The sequence below is a fragment of the Perca fluviatilis genome, chromosome 6, assembly GCF_010015445.1.
Source record: "Perca fluviatilis chromosome 6, GENO_Pfluv_1.0, whole genome shotgun sequence".
NCBI classification, from domain to species: Eukaryota; Metazoa; Chordata; class Actinopteri; order Perciformes; family Percidae; genus Perca; species Perca fluviatilis.
The window spans coordinates 30,354,669-30,378,991 of record NC_053117.1 but is presented as its reverse complement, the minus strand read 5'-3'; the positions used below and the strand labels follow the sequence as shown (position 1 = coordinate 30,378,991).

Here is a 24,323-nt window from a genome sequence, read left to right as displayed (position 1 = left end):
GAGGAAAAATGCTGTCGACTTCTCCTTCGATTTGTTGAAGGGACGTTGGTCCTTCTTCAGTGGCCTAGGTGCTTCATAGTTATAAAGTGAAGCTGCTCGACCTGCGCGCTTTAGCTTGAGATTTCATCTGTGCAGGAGCCTGAGCTCAGATCGGGTAGAGTGTACGTTTGATCGGTACCTGTCTGAAGAATACCTTGGTTCAGGCAGTATTCCACAAACCCATCACGATAGCTTGGTGGCATCTTGCTCAGCAATCGGTCGACATGGGATCCACATCGTAGTTCGTAGCCGTTCTGACCCTCCAGGGTCTTAAGCATGCCTACCAGTGACTGGATGGATAGGGCGAACGCATCAAAGGCTTCAGGGTCACCAAACTTGAAGGCTGGAGTGTTAAGGATGGCACCTAATTCACTTTGGACGAGCTGACGGGGTTGACCATACTTCTCCTGTAGGGCCTGCATAGCTGTTGTATATGGTCTTGGATCGTGCATGTAGGCTTTGGCTAGCTGGAGCGCACTCTGTAACTTCAGGTGTCCAAGGAGCACTTGGTACTTATAATGCTCGTTCAGGTGCAGATGGCTGTTCAGCAGGTTGTCGAGCGCCATCTTCAATAAGGCAAAGTCACTTTCTTTACCGCTCTCAAAGCAGGGAATCATAGGTTTGGGAATGCCGTAGGATGTGGCGGTGAATGGGAGCACAGCAGCTGCCTGTGGCTGTTGTGGACTGGACTGAGGCAAGCCTGAAGCAGAGCATGACGTTGCCTGGACAGGGTAGGTGAAGGCTGAGTTGGATGGGTGATACTGTGGCATAGATGCCAGGTTGTAGTTTACAGGCGCTAAACTAGGTGGCAAGGATACAGGGGGAAGAGCAGACTGTGGCAGTGGAAGAGATGGATACTGCACAGGAGACGGAACCAGAGGTTCGGAATGCGGAGCTGTGTGGAGCACTGGAGGCAGGGGCGAGGCCGCAGGAGGTGGAACCACAATCGCTGGAGGTGGAGTTGTGTGAAGCACTGGAGGCGGGGGCGAATGGTTACCTGCATTGCTATAATCTGGTGGACATGATGAGCATCTGGCACCATCAGGGTCCTGTGGTTTCTCTTTAAGTAGAGAAGTGACCATCTTAGCTATCTCCAGCTCATTCACTCTCTTCTTTAGCTGTCTTCGCCTCTCCAGCTGCCTAGTTAGCGACTCTTGTGTCCTAATGGCTTCCTCCTGTAGCTGTTGGGCTTCTCGGGCTTGAGATTGAAGTCTCTGACACTCCTGCTCAATGTGTTGATCCTCCTCTATGTGTTGTTGTAACTCCTCAAGCTCCATTTCTTTCACTCGCTCCTCAAGCTGGGCTGTTTCTAGCTCTGATAAAGTAATAGAGGTGAGTCTGCTCATGGATGAGCGAGATGACCGTGTGGACCTGGGATTTGAGCTCCTCCGAGATGAGCATGATTTCCGGCTATGTGAGCTCTGGGTAGTGGTGTGGGTTTGTCCCTCTGAAGGGGGGGTTGCCACCACATAGTCACTCAGGTAAGCTGGGGGGTGACGCTCTCTCTGCGAAGCACGTTGGAGTGCAGGCTCATCCTGGTCATCTGTAGGATCCATACCTTGGTTGTTACTCTAATCCGGCTCGAAGGACCATAAAAAGGAGATATTGGGTTGTCTCCAGGAAATAAACTGGTTTAGAGTGGCAAAGTGTGGGGTGTTAGTGTTCCCATTAAAGAACACGGATACAGATGTCCTGTTTTGGTTGATTTATTTGGCTGTGGTCTGTAATAATACAAAGTAACAATCAGTATAGCAATCACCATAGGTAATGCAAATACATATACACTAACATAATAAAGGTACTAAGGTAGCGAAGGACTGTATTCAGTACTAAAGTATACCACGGGAATCATGTAACATACACAAATTATCTCACACGATACATACAGACAGCTGGTCTTAGCTTATTAGCTTTAGCAACGCTGATAACAATAACAGAGTTAGCATTAACTGATGCACATCTAAACAGTACACAACGTTAGCATCCAGTCAGACAGTATAATGTTGTTAATCTCACCTTATGTCATTTACACACAGCAATAAACCAGGGAGGTAGATGAACGTTAAGAAGGCAAAGGAGATTACAATATATATCCACCGGAGAACTAGCGTAACAGCACGGCGTTTCACATGTGGTGCATTCAATAGTATCGGAACGGCTATGGTACGTTCAAGAGCGTAGGACATATAGAAACTAACAGAGAACTGGCTATTACTGAATAGAACTTATCTCAATTAACAATGTAACAATACATTAACAGTGTGGGCTTTCTAACAATGGATGTACATTTCACTATATGTAGATTTCACTATTTGCTAAAGAAGATAGGCATGCAAATCAAATCATTTGCACAAACACAAACCCACTCATCATTGTTGTCTATCCAGTCAGGCAAGTAAAGCCGCCTACACATGATAGGCGGCAAAACCGCTTTGCGCCGGCCGTTCCATTTATTTCCTATGGGGAGAGCGGTGCCAACCAACTATGCGCTGCGCTACCTCTGGCGTTGCGCACCGCTCTGATTTTCCGCTTTGCGCTGCACCCTACCTGGCGTGTGGCGGCTTAAGAGAGAGTTTTCACAAGGCATACACACTTGCATTATAAGTGGAGCTTTAGGGAACAAGGATTTCAGTTTTGATGGATTAGTTTGTGGAAATGAAACGTTCAGTCTGCGCTTGATGAACAGGGTTATTTGTCTGCACAATGCTCTTTGTGGAAGCTCGTACAGTAGCCTATGTACCACAGCTGAGGCACAATAATATATCAAATTGGCCATTGAACATATTCCACTGAATCTGGACTTTAGTATATTATTTTGACAAACAAATCCTAGTTCAAAAAGTTTACAGGTATTTACGTAAATCGTATATAAAAAAGACAAACATTGAAGGTTGACATGTATTTAGAATTATTATTTGAAAATGCTTTTGAATGATACAGTTTACTGTACGTTACTTTGAAAGCAGCACTGAAGTCTTAATCTGTTAAAAGATCAAATCCTACTTGTTATGTTTCTTTAATATGATTTCATAAAACCCACGCCCTAAATTTCAGAATGGACTAACTTTCTCTTTTTCATTCTCATCTTTAGTGATCCCCTTTTGTACCAGATTGTGCCAGATTGGTGAACGGCATTAGGAATCATGCAATCTTTGTTACACAGCTATTCCTGGCTGCATCCCTGCAGTATGTTTTGGGGGGATTAAAAAGCAGCTATACATTAAAGAGGCCATCTGTCAATTAAGTCTCTTGGGATTGTAATGCAATTTAACATTGACAAGCATACAGAACTAAAGTATAGAGAGAGTGAGGTACAATTGCCTCGAGCAATAAACCTGGCAAGTCTGGAAAGAATTGAATAAGCTCATGATGTCTCTTGCATTTACAAGGGTAGACATATATCTCAAAATGACAGACACAAAACTGTCTTTAGTGAAAGACATTTCCTGTTTAAATCTAAAGCTTTCAAGTCGTCATTATCAAAAGGTTGTCGTCTAAAGTTCTCTTTTAGCTGTTTGGTAGTAGTAAAAACTGACATAGAAAGGGACATAGATGTTAAATGTAACAATAATGAAAAAATAGTGAAAATTCTTTTAAAAAACAAATAAACAAACCATTATAATAATGCGGAGAAAGGGAGGAGAAGAAGCACAAAAAGAATAGAGAGTCACTTATAAGAACATATATGAATCCCAACATTAAAATACAACATATACAATGTGATAAACAACAGTCACAATAAAACAGAGGAAGAGCTATATAACACAGTGGCCTCTTAACACATGCCTCCATCAACACATTCTTCATGTTGCATCATGCACCAAACCTTGACCTAATGATGGCACTAAATAAAAAGGTAAGCGGTCTCTAAAGTTTTTGAAATTCATCCCAAAGGAGACATAAATGTGTGTTCCCAATTTTTATGGTAATCCTTTCAATAGTTAGATATATATTTCACTTAAAACCATAAAATGTCAACCTTCAGGTAGTGCTAGAAAAAAAGTGGTAACCAAATCATTCATCCTCTTGGGAGCTTGTTTTTGCAAAGTTTCATGGCATTCCTTTCAATAGTTGTTGAGATATTTCAGTCTGGACCAAAGTGGTGGAACAACCACTAGCATGGCTAAACATAGGTGGCCAAGGAATGATTCTTGGGGTGCACCACAAGATATTGTATATTTTCCCCAGAGTCAGCCAATTTAGTAAGGCCTGAACTAGTCGGGAAACAGCATTCTTCTATTTCAAGACAAAAAGTACAAACTACTACTTACTTCTACATCTGACCACAGTGGATCCAAATACATACATAGAAAAATGGATAATTGAAAACCAACAAAATATTAAGTATAATATATATTTTTGGATGTTTTTAATTATACATCATATTGGTCAATGTATTCCACAACTGACACAACACATCTATACAATCAAATTGTGCAAATATTGGCTGTAAACAGTTATTTTAATTAATGGCACATTAAATAAGCAGAATGGTTTTAAGAATGCTGTTGAATAGTATCAAATAGTATCAATGGATGCACAAAGAAGCAGAAACATGAAAAATATTTAATTAAAATTTGCCATAGAAACAAAGACAGAGCTTTTGTCCTAAACACGACTAATTAGATGCCTTAAAATGTTGGAAAAGGGTAAGATGGGAATGCTTTATATGACAAGGCAAGTCAAGACATACCTGCACCTATAAAATGTCATGATGTGTATGCATTTGTAAAATATTACACATTTACTTGCACATTAGCCTGCACTCCTGTTGTGATAATGCTGGTAATTCCTCTAAATGTATTACAAAGACAAGTCAGATCCTCGGCACACTGCATGTGCAACACTTAGAACGGAGAACTTCACGCGAAAAAGACTGAAATGAAATCTACGAGATGTGAATTATGGTTGTTCTTGATTACGTGTGTTGAGAAGTCATTGGCATACATATTCACGCAGGCATTAAGATATACCAGTAGTCATGCAAACACAACGGCTCCTATAGCCCCACACACACACACACACACACACACACACACACACACACACACACACACACACACACACACACACAAACACGCGCACTCAACATGCAAAGGATACAGGTTTCTTCCTTTTAATTTGAAATAATAAGGGTCTAAGGGACGACCAGGAAGTGGGGAAGATGTATAAAAAAAACTGATGTCATTTTAACCAGGGAGTCTTAACTCTGGGCAATGTGTGACATGTCAGGGCTAAGCAGGGGCTTTGCACAGTGATCCACATGGTGTGTGGCTTTATGAGAGGGCAGATGGTACCACTCAAGCAGGAAGTCACATAATGAAAAGGCCGACCATGGAATTGTGGTTGTATTTGTGTACTGAATGAGTTTTTGCGTGTGTCTAAAGATACATCCTTAAAGTGGATTCATAGAAATCTCTCTTTTTTTTCATTAAACCCTGCTATTTTTGTGTTTACGTGTGTGTGCGCATGTGTGTCATATCCAGGAGTTGCACTCTGTTTTATCTGGATGTCGACACATGAAGTGATAACTGATGGAAGGCAAAGGCCAGTCTCATCTCACAGCATTAATAACCACACACACCTTGAACTCTGCCAGGTTAGAGCTCACCGTACAGGTAAATAAACTTGTTTGACGCGGGCTCCATATGTAACTACCTAAATGTCTGTGTGCCATCTGCTAGATAACAGAGAACACAAAGAGGAGGAGGACTTTCAGCTGTTTTGATAAATGGAGGTCATTATTTTCTTCTATTCTGGGGAGAACCTTAAGAACTGCTGAGGAAAAAAAGGCTCACTTAGCGGTCACCTGCAGAGAAGCGGTTGTAATGTCTGGAGTGACATAATTTGTTACCACTAGGGTGTCACGTCTTGTCCCTTTGTCAAGTTTCTGTGTTTCAGTTGGTTTCATGTTTTCATTTGGTTTTCCATTTCTTGTTTTTATTTTGTAGTCTCTCTGTTCTCTTATGTGTTGTCTTGTTTTACTTCCTGTCTTTTGGTTTTCCCGCCTTTGTGATTGTCTGCTCTGCCCTGATGTCTTTCACCTGTTCCCCAGCCCTTGAATCACTTGTCCCTTGTTAACCCTCGTTTAATTGTGTATTTAGTCTCTGTGCTTTCTGTGTCTGTTGTTGGTTGATTGTCTTTTGTCATCAGTCCTTTTAGTTCCCTTCCTGTGCTTAAACTGTATTTCCATGTTCCTGGATTTCTCTTTGTTTCCGGACTTCTCCTGTGTCGGTATTATTCCTCAGATTATGTGGTTTGTAAGTTCTCCTTCTGTTTCATTAAATTACTCATCCTAACCGCTGCTCCCTCATTGCCTTTCTGCACTTGGGTCCAAGTCTCAAAATCCTGACAGTATCAACCGACCAAGAATGGACCCAGCAGACAAGATTTCTGATGAACTGTGACCTGGTGGAGCTTAAAGACATTGTGGAGGAGGGCTAACAATGATTGCCAGAAGGAGGCAATTTTGTCAGTAGCTTGTGAGAAGGTGTCTGCAAAACCTTTGTTAAAAGACACTGTTCCTAATTGGGTTATGAGCTTAATTTTCACTCCAGCTCTTCCACCTGCTAATGGATTGTTCTGTTTTGTCGGGTACCGTCGTGTCGTGCTTCTCTTGTCTGGTATGGTATATTGTCGGTGTCCCAGTTTGTTTCTTGTTCCTTCTCTTTTGTAATCCTCAGTATTTTGGAAACATTTTTCTTCAGGACTCTTTTTGTTGTACCCTTTGAAGAATTCTTGTTTGGAAAGAACAAGAATTTTAAGTCTTTAGACTGAAAATTCGTAACTCATATCAATGACCCCTTAAATTTATTAACCCAACACATGAAAACGAATTAACAAAAAATAAAAATTACATCATCAATACCATAAATGCACCATGCTGCTGGGTGGCTCCTCCCAAAACATTTCTGCATGGTGGACCAAACAAAAGGAACAAAGAAAATGCTAGTACGAAGAAACGAACAATTGACTGCTCAAACCTGCAACTTGGTACATCTAAATGAAATACCATATACAATAACTAAAGCAATGTGTAAAATTATGGACAAATCTATCTAAGCACCAAGGGAAAAGTAGTGATTGCATCATCACTTTGTCACAAGACATTTAAAGTGACTATATGTAACTTTTTAATGTTTCTGAGGCGTAAATGACTTAAATGACCTGTAACAGTGAACTGGACTAAGAAAAGAGTGCCATTTTTATATAATTTTTAGTAAGCCCTCTGCCTGGGTATTTTTTGGGGATAACGTGAGTCACACTTGGTATACAATACAGTGGGCAATATTATACAGCACCACAGTGGGCAATACAGCACCGTAAAGAAAAGACCTTTTACGGTAGCAGGGGTGGTAACACTACCACTTTCGTCCAAAGCGGCTGTTTTTTTTGTTTGGTTTTTTAAGATTAGTTTTTGCGGTGTTTTCAGCCTTTATTTTGATAAGACTGCAGAAGACATGAAAGGGGGGAATGACATGTAGCAAAGGGCCGCAGGTCGGAGTTGAACCCTGGCCCGCTGCATCGAGGAGTAAACCTCTACATACGGGCGCCCGCTCTACCAACTGATCTATCCGGGCGCCCATTATAAAAACATTTTTTTACTTGTTTTCCTTTAAAGTGAAATGTCAGTTAGGCAATTTGATAATTTTCGAAATGCCATGGGCAAACAGCTATGCACCAACAGGTGCTGTCATGAGGAGGGGGACACTGGGAGGTTTTGTCTTAATTAGATGATATTGTTTATTCTTTTTAACTTTTCTTAAGTGGCTCTTAACGATAACTATTACTGCTGAGACAATCGCCTCTAACATAACAGCTTTTCAAAAGTAGTCTTAGCACGGGTCAGCACCTCGTCCAACAAGTCAGACGAGAAAAACATCCAACTTGCAAACAAAGACAATGCAAAGGTCAAAACTTGTTACATAAATGAATGTTTTGCAAATGGGTTTTAAGGAGATCAGGTTTCTCTACGTAGAGAGTGGATGGCACACCTTGCCTTTCTATTGTTAGTTTTTTCTGTAACAAATGTAAGAGCTAAATCAACGGTTTACCTGAAAAATGTTGACACTAAGCTCTAAAATAATTGAGGTGACACAGTAACCTGTGTATTGTGTGTGACAAGAGTCAATGTGACCCCCCACAGGGGAGCAATGTTTGGACTTTTTGAAATATAAAAAGACTGATACATACAAATAATGCTTCCATTAAATCATTCCGATACTTAAACAGATAAGGAAAAATGGTCACCTTCATGTCATTACTGTGTTTTAATAAAGCTCCCTTTAATCTCTGTAGGCTACTAAACACTGCACAACGTGTAACTGATGAGATTGAAACTCATGTCTTACTTTAAAAGTACATTTTCACACACGTAAGACTTCATTTTAGTTTTCTTATTCTATTCCCTGTTACTGTAATCATATGGATTTGATTTCAGATCTAGTCGTTGCTTTTGAAAACAATTTCTTTTGTTTGAGTCAGCCTCTGCATTGTTGGTTCTAGGTCTTCTGGTGCTCATTTGTTTGCGTGCTGATCAACAGGAATTTTGGACTAGCTTCTTCTCATAAATGCCAAGGCTTAGTGTTAGTCTAATTTTTTATAATTAACATTTTTCTTAATTAATTAATTAATTTTTTTACAAAACACACAATGTGAACATAACCCTAGCCCCCCCCCACCCCCTTGTCATTAATTCCCACCCAGACAAAAATCAAGAAAATATATTTGGAATGCAACAAGGAGTGTTTATTACGATTTTTATTTTTTAAACAGAGTTGCATTTATAGATTCATAGTCAAATCTCCTCCTCATCAGCCTTTTCTATTGAGTTTCCATTACAGATCAGAGCCCAAATCGTTATCACTTCCAATCCGACTTTTAATGCAACTTCAAGAAGATTACAATCAAAAGTGTATATACACACACACACACACACACACACACACACACCGAGCTTACCTATCCTTGCCTGGGGTGGGGTGTGTGTGTGTGAAGGGTGTGACTGTGAGGAGAGTCGGCTGTTGCATGCTGAGTGATGACGATATAGCCGACATAACTAAACCCACCCACAGTTCATTTGAATGCACGCGCACGGCTCTCTCCTAGCTCGTCACTGTGTCTCCCGTTGCTCTGCATTTATAAGGCGCCCCAGTGCGCAGAAAGGCACAAGCGTGCCTCGTCTCTAGAGGCAGAGCGCGTTGCTGCGAGTTGGAGACAGATTTTTTTTTTTTGGATGAAAGACCTGTGCAGCAATTGCTGAGGAAGAGACGCGGGAGCGCAAGAGTTTGATCCCAACTTCACTGCAGCAGGTCGTTGTAACAGCGAATTAGTTCTCAGGGGTGAGTTGTTCATTTGAAATCACTCAGCTCGCTTTATTTGTTCTTTTTGTTGTTGTTTTTTTGGAAAATTAGGCTGCGCATTCCCCTGGTGTGAAGAGCTATCATTGAGGATGGATGGAGCGTTCCTGAACTAATGTGCAAACCTGTGGCTAAGAGATTCATTTTATGTAAAAAAAAAAATCTCTTTGTCACACAACATGTTGACGTTTTCAGCCTTATTGTTGGTGTTGCTCTTTGTATTCTTTGCCAAAAAAAAAGTGTCGACAGAACTTGTTGCTCTGGGAAAATACTCAAATGCATGCTCGATCGGAACATCTTGTCCATTTGTGTCGATTGCATTAAGCAGAGCAGTGCAAAATGAAACCAAACTATACATTTTGATGACTTCTCCTTGCATGCTTGTTAAGTCCTAAAGGCGTGTTACATTTAAACATAGTTTATTAATGACATTTAAAAAATGACATTCTGTTTTCTTTGATGGGTAACTGTTTTTCTCTGAGCGGCAACACGCAGTTCTGCAGCTGCTTGTACGGTATGCTGTGTTTGGACTTCTCTTGACAACAGAAGAAATTCTTGTTTTCACAGTCCGGGAGTTAATGCAAAAATGTAGTAGCCTACCACCTGGTTTATCTGTCTAATTAGCCTATGTTGCCTATTGCCTTTTGTGGAGGTGGAGATTTGAAACCTGGCCTGTTAGTGTTTTGTTGTTGCATGTTGAGTGATGATGATCCTACGGGGCACACGACTGTAATGTGACAACCAGTCAATCAAAATATTACCTGGCCCCTAGTCAATGTGTGATCATTTCATAAAACGTGTATAGGGAAATGGATCGCGTGGGCATTTGGCCCATGGACGGTTGCCCACTTTGATAATTCAGCAGTGGCTTTATGGCAGAGCAAGAAGTTAATCTTATGTTCAGAAATATGCGACAGATTTTTTTGCCTCCAATGGAGCATTTGAAAATGAACCGATTGTGTTTACATGAAAATTAAAAGCTCTGTGCACATACGCCAACTAAAATCTAGTTCAGACTTTAAAAAAAGAGAAAATCCTTGTTTGTTACCAGAGAAACAAACCAGGAATTGATTGCTAATTAATAATATTCCGAATGCCTGTAGATGATGTTATAGGCTACTTGAAAACAGGCTGACCATAACGTGTTAATGTGAAATCTGCATGCGTCCACTTTTCTTGATGAAACGTTAATTTAGCTCTGAAGCAGGTGCGAAATTTCCATGTTTTAGCTAAAATCGTTGTAGTTAATATAGATAACTTTATAATGAAGAAATCCAAGCCAGACACTGCAGCACCCTCCCACCCGCCCCCCTCCCAAAAAAAGGAAATATTTTTATCTTGATATTCAGAGCACATTTCCATCAATATTCACACCCGTTATTGGCAATTTTTTTTATCTTCCTAGGGTGCAGCTACCAAGCGTGAGGATTAAAGGGCCGCTTACTTAAGTTATTCCTCTGCCCCAGGACAGTTCAGTCAGTGCGTCACTTTTTTTTCTTAAAGCCACGGACATATGGACCTGATCCCTCTGATCCCCATGTGCTATATCACTGAAATGCAAATTATCAGTGGATGTGGAGTTGAATTGGTTGAACGATACGATTTTTTGTTACTTGTAGCAATTATAAATGAACATCAGCGCCTCACTTTTTGGGCTCTGGCGAAGTTCGTTTTATATCGCAACTGCATTACACATTCAAGGGCATATTCCCTCTGATTTCTGGCTGTTGGAAAGAGTTTTTTAAAAGAGAGTCACTGAGCTGTTGCATAGGAGCAGAAATAACAAAATGCATTCAGAGGCTGCTGTAAAGGCGGAGCGCTGACCTTGGTGCTGAATTGTTTCCTTCCGCGTGCCTGCACTCCTACAGCATACTGACTGCGTAGCACACGCAGAGCTGTTGGGAGCCGATGCCGCTCACACGGCCAGATAATACGACTTAAAAAAAACAACTAAATAACGCTACTATCTCTCAACCAGACACTTCTGTGAAACTTAAAGCGGCTGAAAATAGTGCAAAACTAAAACTTTGTTTTCACCTCACCTAGCAATCCTACAATGTACAAATACTCAGTTATGGTAGAAGTCCTGCACTCAAACAAGCAATTATGGCTCACTATGCAGAATAATATTGGGCTATATTAGATCATTATCATTGATGCATTAACATGTTAACTGCTTTATATACTGTTTGGTTTGTTTTATCTATAATGCATCATACTGTTTTTTTTCTTCTATTTAAAATCTTAATCTGCTGTAACTAATGCTGCTTAATAAACATAGCACGGTTAAAAGTACAAGGTTTCCATTATTAAAATGTAGTGGAACAGAAAATGGAATACCATGAAAGAAGTACCACACAATTGTAATCAGTATTTGGGTAAATACTTAGTTGCTTTAAAACCCACTGCAGTGGCTCACTAAAGAAGCCTTTTCCAGATGTGGTTTACCTGTTAGTCTTATAGTTTCATGGACTGTAGCTAAGCCAATATTTGCCTTTGAAACATTACAGGTTAACACAGTGTGTTTAGTGACTGTGATGCTAATATTGAGGCTCACAGAGGTACGAGCCAGTCTGATCAGTTGGATAATAGATTTTTCATCTCCATGATGGCATTTTGCATTGGTAGCTCAGCAGCACTTAATGATCTTTGTAATGTTACACTCTGTTTGAATGATTCATATACCCTATTTGACTTATGTTAAATCAACACACTGTAAACAAATCACGCAGTATTGGTAATTTCCTCTAAAACTAATAGAATTTCTATTTCCCCTCCTCCTTCTGTCACTTTTTTTTAATTTTTTTTTTTAGAACCATCCCTGGGGACAGATATAGTCGCAAGCACACAAACATAATTGCAAGCAGACACCATGCAGGAGTCAGAGGCCACAGTGTGCCAGCTGCAGCCCAACATCATCTCAGTACGTCTTTTCAAGAGAAAGGTTGGTGGTCTGGGCTTTCTGGTGAAACAGAGGGTGTCCAAGCCGCCTGTCATCGTGTCTGACCTTATCCGTGGTGGCGCAGCAGAGGAGTGCGGCCTGGTGCAGGTGGGCGACATCGTCTTGGCTGTCAACAACAAGCCCCTGGTGGACCTGTCCTACGAAAGGGCTCTGGAGACGCTGAAGAACGTGTCACCCGAGAGCCACGCCGTGCTGATCCTCCGTGGGCCTGAGGGCTTCACCACACACCTGGAGACCACCCTGTCTGGAGATGGCCGCCAACGCACAGTGAGGGTGACACGTCCCGCGTTCCCACCTTCAAAGTCCTACGAGAACTGCTCCCCTCTCAGCCCATTCAGCCCTGGGCAGCAGCAGCAGGTCAACAAGGAACCCCAGCTTAGGGCCATAGAGAACCTGTCCTCTCCGTCCATCACCCAGTCCCTCCTGCAGAGGGGAGGCGTGCAGGCCCAGGACCCCCTCCTGATGAGGGATGGGAGCCGCGGAGCTCTCCTCTGCAACGGGTTGGAGGAGAACAATGAGCTGCTGAAGGAGATCGAACCAGTGCTGCGCCTCATCAAAAACAGCAAAAAGGAGATCAATGGAGAAGGCCAAAGGAATGCGGGGAGAAGAGATGCCGAGATTCAAGTGGCCTGGTAATTTGTGATGTGATACTACCTTATTGATCCCTAGGTTAAAGTGTCTTTGTGCTTGTTTCCCTCCACAGTGCGGGCTGGAGTTGGAACCCTGGTAGAATAAGAATCAGGGACTCTTCAAAGTGGTTATTGGCTGACACAAGAGCCTACACCTGGTCCACTGATTGAACGGAAGTCTTCCCACTCACTTTGCCCCTGTGCAGTCCCTAAACTACCTAAACCAGCTGCATTGCATTAGCAGCTACAGACAGCTCTTATTTACCTAATATGACTCAGTGTACAGTGCCAAGTAATTACTATCTGCACGCTGGTCTCTAGCACACTTCAATTAAGACGAAATCTCTCACAACATTCATCATGACCATTTCCGTTGTCGTTCTTCAATTACTGGGGCAACTGCTTTAATTAGGTTCATTTAAACTTGTTTAAACAAACAATGTAGCTTTCCTATCTCAGATTTTCATATCTTATATGAAACTTCCTTTCTTGGACCAGGTTTGAGGTTATTTAGTTGCATTTTTGGCCTGAGAATGATTACCATGTATCAGAATGTTATTGCAATATCCCTTAATTTTGATGTTACAGTTCTCATATAAATATGCTATGGTAGACAGTTGTATTTGCTTTATAAGTATTGATGTAAATTCCCATTAATCCTAATTAATGTGACATAGTAGACCCCAATTAGCATTCTGCAAGACAAAGCTTGTCTTAAACGTGTCATTATGCAATTATCAGCTTACAAAAGAGCGAAACTTCTTCCAAACAGTCCTTGGTTGTGAAGGTCAGGTGCAGCAGTTTCAGCAAGCTGGTCGTTAAGAAGTGTGAAATTGGCAACAATGTCTCCTGTCAAATGTTGTGCTTAGATTGCTTTTAGTTTGTTTTAAGTGTTTACTCTGGACCAGGTTTTCATAAGGCTTCACAGTCTGAGCCAATATTCCATCCCTGACTCTGTCTTAATGTTCTGCACAGTGTAATGTTGATATTGGCGTCTCCGTTATCTGCTATTGTACTCCCACGACCAATTTAAATGAAATTGAGGCTACAGTCCCCTTTTGAATCAATATGTCATTATTGACCAATCCATGCACATCCTCCCCTCTTTCATGAATGCACTTTGCACACTGCAAAAAACAACCTCAAAGCATGAACGCTAAAGTCTTGCTGGCTGGATTTATTTGATGGGGTTTAAGCCAACAATTTAATTGACATTTGGTCAGCACCAGGGGGGAGCTAAGGTAATTGTATCCTCTGTTATAGCTTTGAAGGAAGGCTTTCTGAAAAGAAAATGAGAAAGGTTATTGTGAAAAGGAAAGTCAATTATACATGGTTCCTTCCTGGCAAATTTATAAAATAACATCCCTAAAATTATTTCTTGATGACTATTTGCCTGGATTTGAATGGCACATTATTACTGATAGCTTGTTTTCAGAGCAAAAGCGGTTACAATTTCACAATTCAGCGTGAGGCCGTTGATGCTCTACGGCAGATATAATAACAAATGACACATGCGACTTCTCTCGCTGTTTCTGCATGTCTGAACTCCACCTCTGAATTGTGGGGATGAAAATGCTCATGCAAATTTCAACAATAAAGAAATTCAGTGTGACAGGAAGTGTGAAAGGGAGGAGGGACACATGCTCATGAGGAAGATGGGTAGGGAGTGCAAAAGACAGTAGATGGCGATATGTGTGTGGGAGTTTATGATTGGAGGAACGCAAACGAGAAATCACACACCAATAAGTTTGCCGTCTTTATACATGTCTCGTGTGGTATGACGCAGCAGCACAGTGATCTCCCCTTCTCCTTTAGTCTCTTAGGATCATATAGTTACAGCTCAGAGTGTGATCTTTCACTGTTAATATCATGTGCTTTTTATTTTTGGGGTGATCTGTTTGTGTAGTGGAGTGTATTCTTATGTTCAGAGAAAGACAAGAAATCTGGTCAGTCATCTTGATTTGATTGTGCAGCCATATATCTGTTAAAATGGCCAAATAAGGCGTAGCCTGTTCTCACCAGTCTAAATGCAGAGATAAAGCCAAACAAGTTAGCTAATGACGAGAAACCTAAATGTAGTTTTAATTTCCTGGATGAAAAAGGAACATGTAGTGAAAAGAGAAAGTGCCGATGTAACGTCTTTTTTTTTTTTTTTTCATTTATTCCCAGAGAAACTAAACAATCAAAGTGTGGCCAGATTGAAATCATAGATGCAATATAAATACACATTGTGTAATTAACTTTAAAGTCCCTGTCTCCCACTTGTCACTCACAGGGTTTTCTTGTAGTTCTTGTGGCTTACACCCACTTCTTTTTAGAATTAAGTTGGGGGCAGAGCTATGGTGAGAGATTGCTGAGGCTGACCAATATGTAGGAGGAGTAAGTTGTCCCACTGCAGCACCGCAACAGGCGCAAACAAATAAACACAGGAGAGCCTGAGAGATGCCTGCCAAGCTCTATCTACACATCGTAGGAAGGCCTGAACAGAGAAAACACCTATGTTGGTGTACTGATCCTTAAGAAATCGTGCAGGGATTCCTGATCTATCCATGGTTTATTAAGTGTGTGTGTGTGTGTGTGTGTGTGTGTGTGTGTGTGTGTGTGTGTGTGTGTGTGTGTGTTGCACCAGCTGTGAGCACACACCTGACAGAAAATTATGTATGACCTCTAGGGACCTTGGCGTGGGAAATGGCACGTCTCCTCAGCTGGCGTCAGATAACGACAGAATGCTGGAAAACATGCCGGTGGTGCTCCACAACACTGACAAGGTAAAATTAAGCAAATGTTCAACCCTTGAAATGAATGTGTAAGCCTAAGTTAGTGCAACTCTACTCTCTTAGATCAATAACTTGAATATCCTTGTGTCTGTTTGTGCATGTGTTTTCAAGTGTTCATGAGCAGGCCTGCTAAGTGAATCTCTGCAGCTGTATAATACATGGCTGTCTTTGCCTCTCTGGCTTTTTAGCTGTGTACAATAATCCACGCTACTGGCACTTTCCATGCTTTCAGAAACTGAGCACGCACATCTGTGTTGCTTCTTTGCACATAGTAGTAAAGCCTTTGCTTAAGATCCCATCACCTAGGCATTAGAGTCTTCCGGGGGGAAAGCTGTTGCAGCATTAAATCCAGCTTATGCCTTCCACACAGAAGGGTCTGGTCACAGGTCTGAGTGTCTGTGACAGGGATAGTGTCGTAATCTCCACATGGTCCGCGTTATCCACCCACTTGTGACGTTGCTCAAGCTCCCATCAATAGGACCGGATGGGGCGAAATCATTCTAGGAGGCCTAATGAATATGTGCAGCTGCTGATCCATCTCTCTCTATCAAATGTAGAAATGATCCAGCCACTCAGACCTGCAGAGAAGAGTGTTTATGTGCATACTTGTGAGAATATTTGTGTGAGGGAAGAGAGGGGGAAATGTGGGTGATGCATTCTTGCCGGCGGTTTGAGAGGATATGTATGGATTATGTCATAAGAAGCCAGATCTCTTTCGTGTGTGTGTGTGTGTGTGTGTGTGTGTGTGTGTGTGTGTGTGTTGCATGTGTACTGACTCATTCAGCAAGAATTCCCCCTGCAGGCATTTTGCTAGACACTGAAGCAAACTTTGATGGCTCATCGTTAAGTGTTTGATTCGACTCAAGTCAGACACTTAGTAGTTTCAGAAAATGTATGTCAAAATGTTCAACATTTCTATGATTAGATACATGGATTGCAAGTGACATGTCGATGGCCTGCATATTAGTTTTCTTGTCTATTTGCCTTACGGCTTGAGGCTCTGCTCCTGCATAATTTAATGTTTCATAAACCTGTTGCAAAGAAAAAGGTGGTAGAATGTATGTTCTGTCAAATTCCACCGGCTAATGAGACATCACCTTTTGATGATCCATTGAAACGGAGAACATGCCTCTGTGCCTCCGAGTTTAATTTTTACATGCAATGGCTTAATCACCGCTGAATAAGGTGCCAGTTGTGAAACCATAAATGTACATCGTCAAGTAACTTGCATCTCTTTCCATTTCTGTGGATGTCAGGATCACTTGCTTCTTTTTCTCTTTTCCCATCTACCCTGTCTTGCTCTTGTCATCTCCATTTCCCATCAATAGTTTTAATTGATGGCTGAATGAGGAACTTTTACTGCATAACTGCATTTACCAGAAAGACTTTGGTCATTACGCCCCGTTATGAAATTATCTTCATCAGATTAGCTTTAATTATCCTCATTTCTAGCTCCATGGAAGCTCCCTTCTGTTACATCTACATCTTATTCTTGACATTGAGGCCTGGTGATTGACTCATGATTTACACGTGTATGTGTGGTCCAGCAACTTCCCTTAGTAATGTGGACTACATGGGGAGATGACTTTGCCATTATAACAGGCTGGACTTACTTTGTGCATTAGCGAAATATTACAGAAAAATAATTGTTGTCTTTTCAATGTTGCCCCTACTAATATATAGCCTACTAACAGTCATAGACATTTCTGTATTAATTTAAGAAACGTTTTTAGCCAGTGTTGTATCTTGTAATTTCAAAGCCACGCTGATGTTGCTATGCCTGTAAGCTTTCCGTTTTCGCACGTTACATGTTTTTGGCAACATGACAGCAAATTAAGCTAACATTAGCTCCATGTTGTTAGTCCGGTTGTTTGATAATGCAGTGTCCAGCTATTAGTTTAAACTTCCCAAAATTCAATAAAGACCAGGACAGAGCTAGCTGCTGACTTCTGCCTAAACTCTTAATGTCAGCATCCAGGACTGACTTTCTTTTGGGGAATACTCTGAAGTGGATGTTCTAGCCATAGGTGTTTTTTTTTATTTATTTTTTATTTTTACATTACCTGTACCCCAACAAACTAATGTTGACAGTAACAATGTGCTCCTTGGCTTTGGAAGTAATGCTCGGTTACTACTGTACGTAAGCTAGCTAGCTGAACATGCTAACAATGGTAATTTACGCAAGAGCAAATAAACACACAGTTTAATCCATTCCTTATAGCCTTCTATAGACTTCTGCTCTATTTACTGCTGATTACTCAGTAAACTATTGAATGTCTATTATCATTGAGTGGTTATTATTATGTAGTGAAAACAAGGGAGTGATTTTGAACATTTACTTAGTGCTCATTAAATGGCTTACCTCGCTCTCAAGTAAATTTTTTCAGGGGCAAAAAAAGATGTTTGTCCTTCACAGTGACTCTGACATTTAAAACTTACATCAGTGCACATGAATAAATAAAGGAAAAAGTAAACTGACATTTACAGGTTGTTCATATAAACAGGCTTCTCTGAAACCGGCATGTGGCATTATAGAAAAGTGACTTAAATGTAAATGCCAGAGCTATAGTTTCCGGTCAGAGAGGTAAAAGTCTAACATTCACATTCAAATAGACAACTGCTCTGCTTTTTCTGTCAACAAGCTTTAATTCTCTTGTCTGATTTTCTTTGCCTGTTTGACTGAGAGCTCTCTTTACGGTACAATGAGCTTTCTTCCTGTCCACAACCTCAGTGATAGCAATGTGTCATATCTGAGCCACAAAGTTGGGGTTACTGCTGTTGGTGCACAGAAACCAAGCTCTTTACTCTCGGTGTGTGCAAAATCAAATTCAATTCAATCCAGCTCATTCCTCTCTGCTGTTTGAGAGGATGCAAAATGACAACGAGACTCAACTGACGTGACTCTGTTGGTATTCATCTCCCCTGCGAGCATGATTGTGACACTGTTGTTCAGGAGATGCTCCACTGTGCAATTAACAATGCCTTGGGAGATAATGAAAGAGCTTCCAAAGTGTGGGATTAATTTCTCTGAACTCTGGCAATCACTCTGTGCCTTTTTCTAGGAACGCTTTGGGGTTAAATTGCAGGCATTCATAAGTCAATAGCTAAAGGATTAGAAAACCCAGTGAGCTAAGAGTTAGCTTGCCATGAACCTGCTGTTAAATGTTGACTTGACTTTATGTCTATTGGTTTTCCTTGAGAAGAAATAGTCCATAGACAAAGCTTCCCAATGGTCTCCAGATATTACTCGTGTTCATATCTTAAACTTGCCAATGCATGTCCATTTGTGGTACTCAAATCTACTTTCCTGACAATAAAAGGGCTGTGTCTCTTTTCAGCTTACCACAGTATGTCTCCCAGTCATAAACAACTTATCCAGCTTGCACAAAAGGTGTCTAAGAAGTCAGAACCTATTAGCCAGTCACAGTAAAAAAGGCATGAAGTAATGACTCATGTGTAATTGTCTGTGTGCTTATTACAGCCCCCGGCCCAGGGCAGGACCTCACCCACTAAGTCGCTGCAGAACGGCAGCCCCTCCAAATGCCCCCGCTTCATCAAGATCAAGAACTGGGAGACTGGCACTATCTATAACGACACACTCCACCAGAGCTCCAGCAAGGTAAGCCATATGGAAATCAGTTTAATTAATGGTTTACATTGTCCATGAGGCAACCATCCTGGAGAATGAGAGGGATTTTGATGTTGTGATTCATGTCATCCTATAAAAGCCAGGATGCCCATGCCAATGGTAAATCTTATGAAGGCTGTGAGGTGCTATTGTTTCTCCATGCCCTGATACTTTTCGCTAAAAAGGAAACTGTCAGCAAGGGACCAGAAAAATAGAAATGCAATACAGTAGCCCTGCAAAAACAACTTTTATTTAAAATTCAGTTGAGCCTACCTTTGCTGTTTGTGTGTTGACTGTAGGAGTGCAACTACTGATTATTTTTCTTATTGATTCATCTGCTTATTATTTTCTTGATCTGTTTATAAAATGTCAGAAAAATAAAAAAGTAAAAAATCTCTTTCTCAGAATCAGCTTTAGAATCAGAATCAGCTTTATTTGCCAGGTATGAGGACACATAGGAGGAATTTTGCTTTGGATTATACATTGCTCACAATGTGCTTACTCATAGAAAAACAAACAACAAAAACAAACAATATATACACACTATAAACAGAATCAATATAGACAGGTTGAGACAGTAGTGCAATGCAGAGTGCAAAGTGTGCAGGAGTAAACTATTTTTATGATAAATTATTATTTTAATTATGGAACATAGTGCAAAGGATGCTGGAGTAAATAAGTTATGTATAAGTTATCACTTTCTAAAGCCCAACGTCACATCTTCAAATTGCTTGTTTTGTTCAACCAATAGTCCAAAAGCCAAACATGTTCAGTGTTCAAAATTGCCACAGTTTATCGATTATCATTTATCAAAATTTTAACTTTAGTTCATTCAATTTTATGGTACATTTTGTGCTTTAAATTGAAAGATGTTGCAACTATTTTGGATTTTGTATTTCTAATGGTCTGTTCCATAAGCACAATTGCACAAAGACATTGTTTGCATATTGCTTGTAGAGTAAACGATTTAGACGTTCCTGTATTTGAATGAGCGAGACATAATCTGATTTGTCAAATACACGTGCAAAAAGAAGTGAACATGAGACATAAATCACAGGTTAACATGACTTCCAATACTAAAAAGACAAATGTATGACAGGCAGAAGCCCTGTGTTTCAGCCGTTGTATAAAGTCACAGCTTTCAGATCAGCAAAGGTGACAGATATATATCTGTGGCATTAATTGTCATCTTAAAGGCACGGTGGCACCGATGAACATCACCTAAATTATATTGGTATTTAGCCTTATTCAGACTTACCAACACAGAATTTTCTGCTTGTGTGTGCACTTGTGTGTGCGAACAGAGGGAGTGTTTGAGAGCAATGACATTGAGGACGTGCGCTAGAAAGATGCGAGTGAAGCCATTCAGTCCGTTGTGGCAACGCTGCAGAATATCCAGAAGTTAAAGCCTGAGCAAGAACAATATTTGCTGAGTTGTGTTGGTGGCCATGATGTTGTGGCCACCAACCACTCTGTCCATAATTCTTTCCCCATTTTATTATGCAGCCAAAGTTTCTCCCTCTACTTAGTAAGCCATTTTACCAAGCACAAGGTGAACCCCGCTTTTTAAGCATTCACCTCCCAAAACACAGCAGCCATTCGTAAACAGCAAATGGCATCCTAATTGCTTCGGTGACTTATCGGACACAGGGTGTGCATCCCAATGAATAGCCTGTAATAGCATCTTCAGATTTATTATACATCACAGACGCTGCTGTATTCGAGAATGATCCGTCTTTTTCGAAAAGGACAGCTGGCTGGCATGAATGCCCGGAGCGGTATGATGAGCGGACGTGCTGAAGCACAAGTGATTCCTTTTGTCTTATTTTTAACACTCCCTGCTCTACTCATCCATTCATTTCCTTTTAATCCGTCACCTCTTACTGTTTTCTGTCTCCACTTTGGTGTTCTCTCTTCTTGTCAATGTTCTTTTGTTTGTATCCTTTTTTCTTTGGAATTATCCTATTAATGTTGTTGTTTTTCATGAACACATTTACATATTCTTACTCATTTTTATTCTTATTTTTTTCTTTGTTTTGACTGGCTGTGATGGTGTGTTTGCTGCCTTGGTCAAGAGATTTTTTTTTTTTTCTCTTTCTGTTTTTGTCGGGCGAGGGTTGGATTTGTTGGAAGGGACATGGAGGGAAGTTTATTTTGGACAGACTGCCGGTACACGTCTGAGTGTTTGGACAGTGCAAGTGTGTGGTTTGGCGTAACAAGCCAATTTTAGCAGCGTTGGGGTCAGTGTCAAATTTCCTCTTCGACTGCTTGCTATCGTTCATGTTGTCTGCTCTTGCTCACTCATTCGATTTCTCTCTTTAAACTGGTGAAGGCATTTAGGCAAACCAAAGTGACAGCTGACTTCAACTCTAATCATATTAAACTGACCACACAAGGTTGCTCTCAGCTATGAGCAATTTCCTCTCTGCATCTGTCGGTTTTCTTGTTTTTTTTATTTTTCTTGTCTTTCCTCCTGTCTCAACTTAATAGAAGGATACCAATCCATGACTCACTGACTTACTCATTCATTAACATGCGTGCCAGCCATGTGTGGGCGATGTAATTAAATAAATAGTAAAATAGTTATGATCCCTTGAATGTTTGCATTCAGATTCCGGAACTCATAAAAAAAATCGACTTTTTGTCTGAATCAAGAGGAACATATGATGGAATTTGAAAACCTTTCAGCGGAAAATGGAAAATAAAATCTGTGTCAAAAGGGTAATCTAACACTGCAGTATAAAAATGCTAACCCAGTAGTAAAAGACAACAATCAAATTTCACAGTATTAAAACTTGCCCACTACAACAACACAACATAAACACTACTTAAACAACAAGAACCACAACATAGAGCCAACAGCAACATTACAATTTCACAACATTAAAACACCACGACTATAGAACAAACAATAAAATCACAACATTAAGACACCACTACAACAGGACTTCACTACATTAAGATTGGCGGTTTGGGTTTATGATTGATGGGAGCATGATTGGGTTGATTTCAGCCATGATTTCAACTTTAATTTAAAACCAGCAAAGTTGTTACATTCTCTGATCTCGCTTGGTACTGAGTCCCAATAATTTGTGGCGCCAACAGAGAAGACTGATCTGCCCAACTACGTAGATGTGTGCTGTACTGCACAGTCACCTCTGTCGGTCGGCCTAGTTCTCCTCCCAGTGCTTGAAAGCAGTGACACAAACTCATTTAATGGAGAAGCGGCCAAATTATTGATTACCTTATAGACTAGACTAACATCAGCAAGAAACACAAAACTGTCAAAGGTCATGAGAATATGTCTTCGGATAATGTTACAATGATGATAACTTGATGGCTTTTTGTCCAATGCTTTGAGCGTTTGTTTGTAAAGTATTGACAGCCTTTTGTCCCATACAACCCATACAGCTCTTTCGTACACAGGTTTTGCAACCTAAGAAGTTTAAGAAAATTGCCTTTTCTTTTTGATTCATTCATTCGATTCAATGTAAAGTAAACTAACTCAAGCATTTCCTAGGTCTGTTTCATATCAAGCACTTAGACTTAGCTGGTTAATCTACAATAAATGGAGAAGGATGGTTATATGATAGCTCTGCCTGTTGTAAATTAACAGGGTGCCATGCCTCTCTCATTTTGCATTCAATCACAACAATGGATGCAGAAACTGTCTCCTGTATATATCTTGAACAGGAATCCTGAACGCCGCTGAAATGTGAAGAATTCTTTTTCCAATAAAATTAATTAACACATCTTTGTCGTGCAACAAGGGAGCCAACATGGAATCTTCTGTTACTGTTATCCTTTGCTAGAAAGTAAATGTTGTGGATATTTGCAGATACACTACCAGAGAGTCATACCATACGCCATGATTACCTTGCTCTTCAGTTGATTTTGGCACTGAGGAAAACCAAACAAACGGAATTCATCCCAAAAAAAGCCTCCCTCGTCTCTCACGATATGTCTTTTCAGATGCCAATCTGCACTGAAAATGTGTGCATCGGCTCAGTGATGATGCCCAACCAGCAGATCCACAAACCAGACGAGGTCAGAACCAAAGAGGAGCTTCTTTCACTGGCTACTGACTTCCTAGACCAGTACTACAGCTCCATCAAAAGGTAAGTGCGGCCTGTAACATCTGCACAGTTGAGAGTTAACAATGTGGTTCCGGATGTAAAAATCTCATTGATTTTCTCCATAAGGATTTTGATTATCAATCATAATGTCTCTACCATCTGAGGTAGATTGAGCTGTGAAAGCTAGAAGTCCGTTTGAAATCAACCTTGTTGTAAGAAAAACATGTTTTATTCGGGATCTTCTGGATAAATGCTACACACTACCCACAATCCTAAGCGTAACAGCGACATCTCTGATTGGTTCAATTCGCTTTTACCATTGAAGTGTTTACCGTACCCGCAAACCTGTGAAGTCTTACACCTTTGCCTTTTTTGCCTTTGTCCAAATGTTGTTGATTTTTTGCGCCAAATCAAATGTTTTATGGTGATGATTCCTCTCATAGCTGGTTGGCTTGGTTCCAGACGTAAAACTCTTTATATAAGCAGTTTTTGAAATGTCAATAGAACAATTGAATCCGGAACCAGAGCTGTTAAATAAGTGGGCGGTCACTGCTGAGCTCTACAGGTAGAGCTAAAGAACAACCTGTTTAGAGCTGGGTAACATTGAGCTCTACGGTGAAATAAAAAAGGCTAAGGAAGATTGAGCAAGTATTAGCATTATTGGTATTATAAAATAAGCTATGTGGTTCCTTTTTAAGCCAGATATGCATGTAGTAGATGCTAAAATTGCTATTTAGCTTTAGCTGGTTAGTCTGGTGCACCATAGTAACTAAAATCTTCCTCGGTAGCATAAGTAGGCAAAGAGTACTAGAATATTTTACTTAAATAAAAGAGCTGTTAATTTGAATACATT

General features: G+C 40.6%; 1 protein-coding gene across 2 annotated transcripts in view; it reads left to right on the top strand.

Annotated features, from left to right (window-relative positions):
* The first annotated feature begins 9,224 nt into the window (after nt 1-9,224).
* Nucleotides 9,225-24,323, top strand: part of nos1 (nitric oxide synthase 1 (neuronal)) — a 39,401-nt gene continuing 24,302 nt past the window's right edge. Inside the window, exons 1-5 of one of the 2 annotated variants that reach the window (XM_039804235.1) lie at nt 9,225-9,380; nt 12,212-12,992; nt 15,661-15,757; nt 19,248-19,385; nt 23,367-23,512. In XM_039804235.1, the coding sequence (XP_039660169.1) occupies nt 12,271-12,992; nt 15,661-15,757; nt 19,248-19,385; nt 23,367-23,512 (1,103 nt within the window). In that variant the 5' untranslated portion in view covers nt 9,225-9,380; nt 12,212-12,270. Of the gene's footprint in view, nt 9,381-12,211; nt 12,993-15,660; nt 15,758-19,247; nt 19,386-23,366; nt 23,513-24,323 lie in introns of those variants that run through there. The other variant, XM_039804236.1, reaches the window with a different exon arrangement.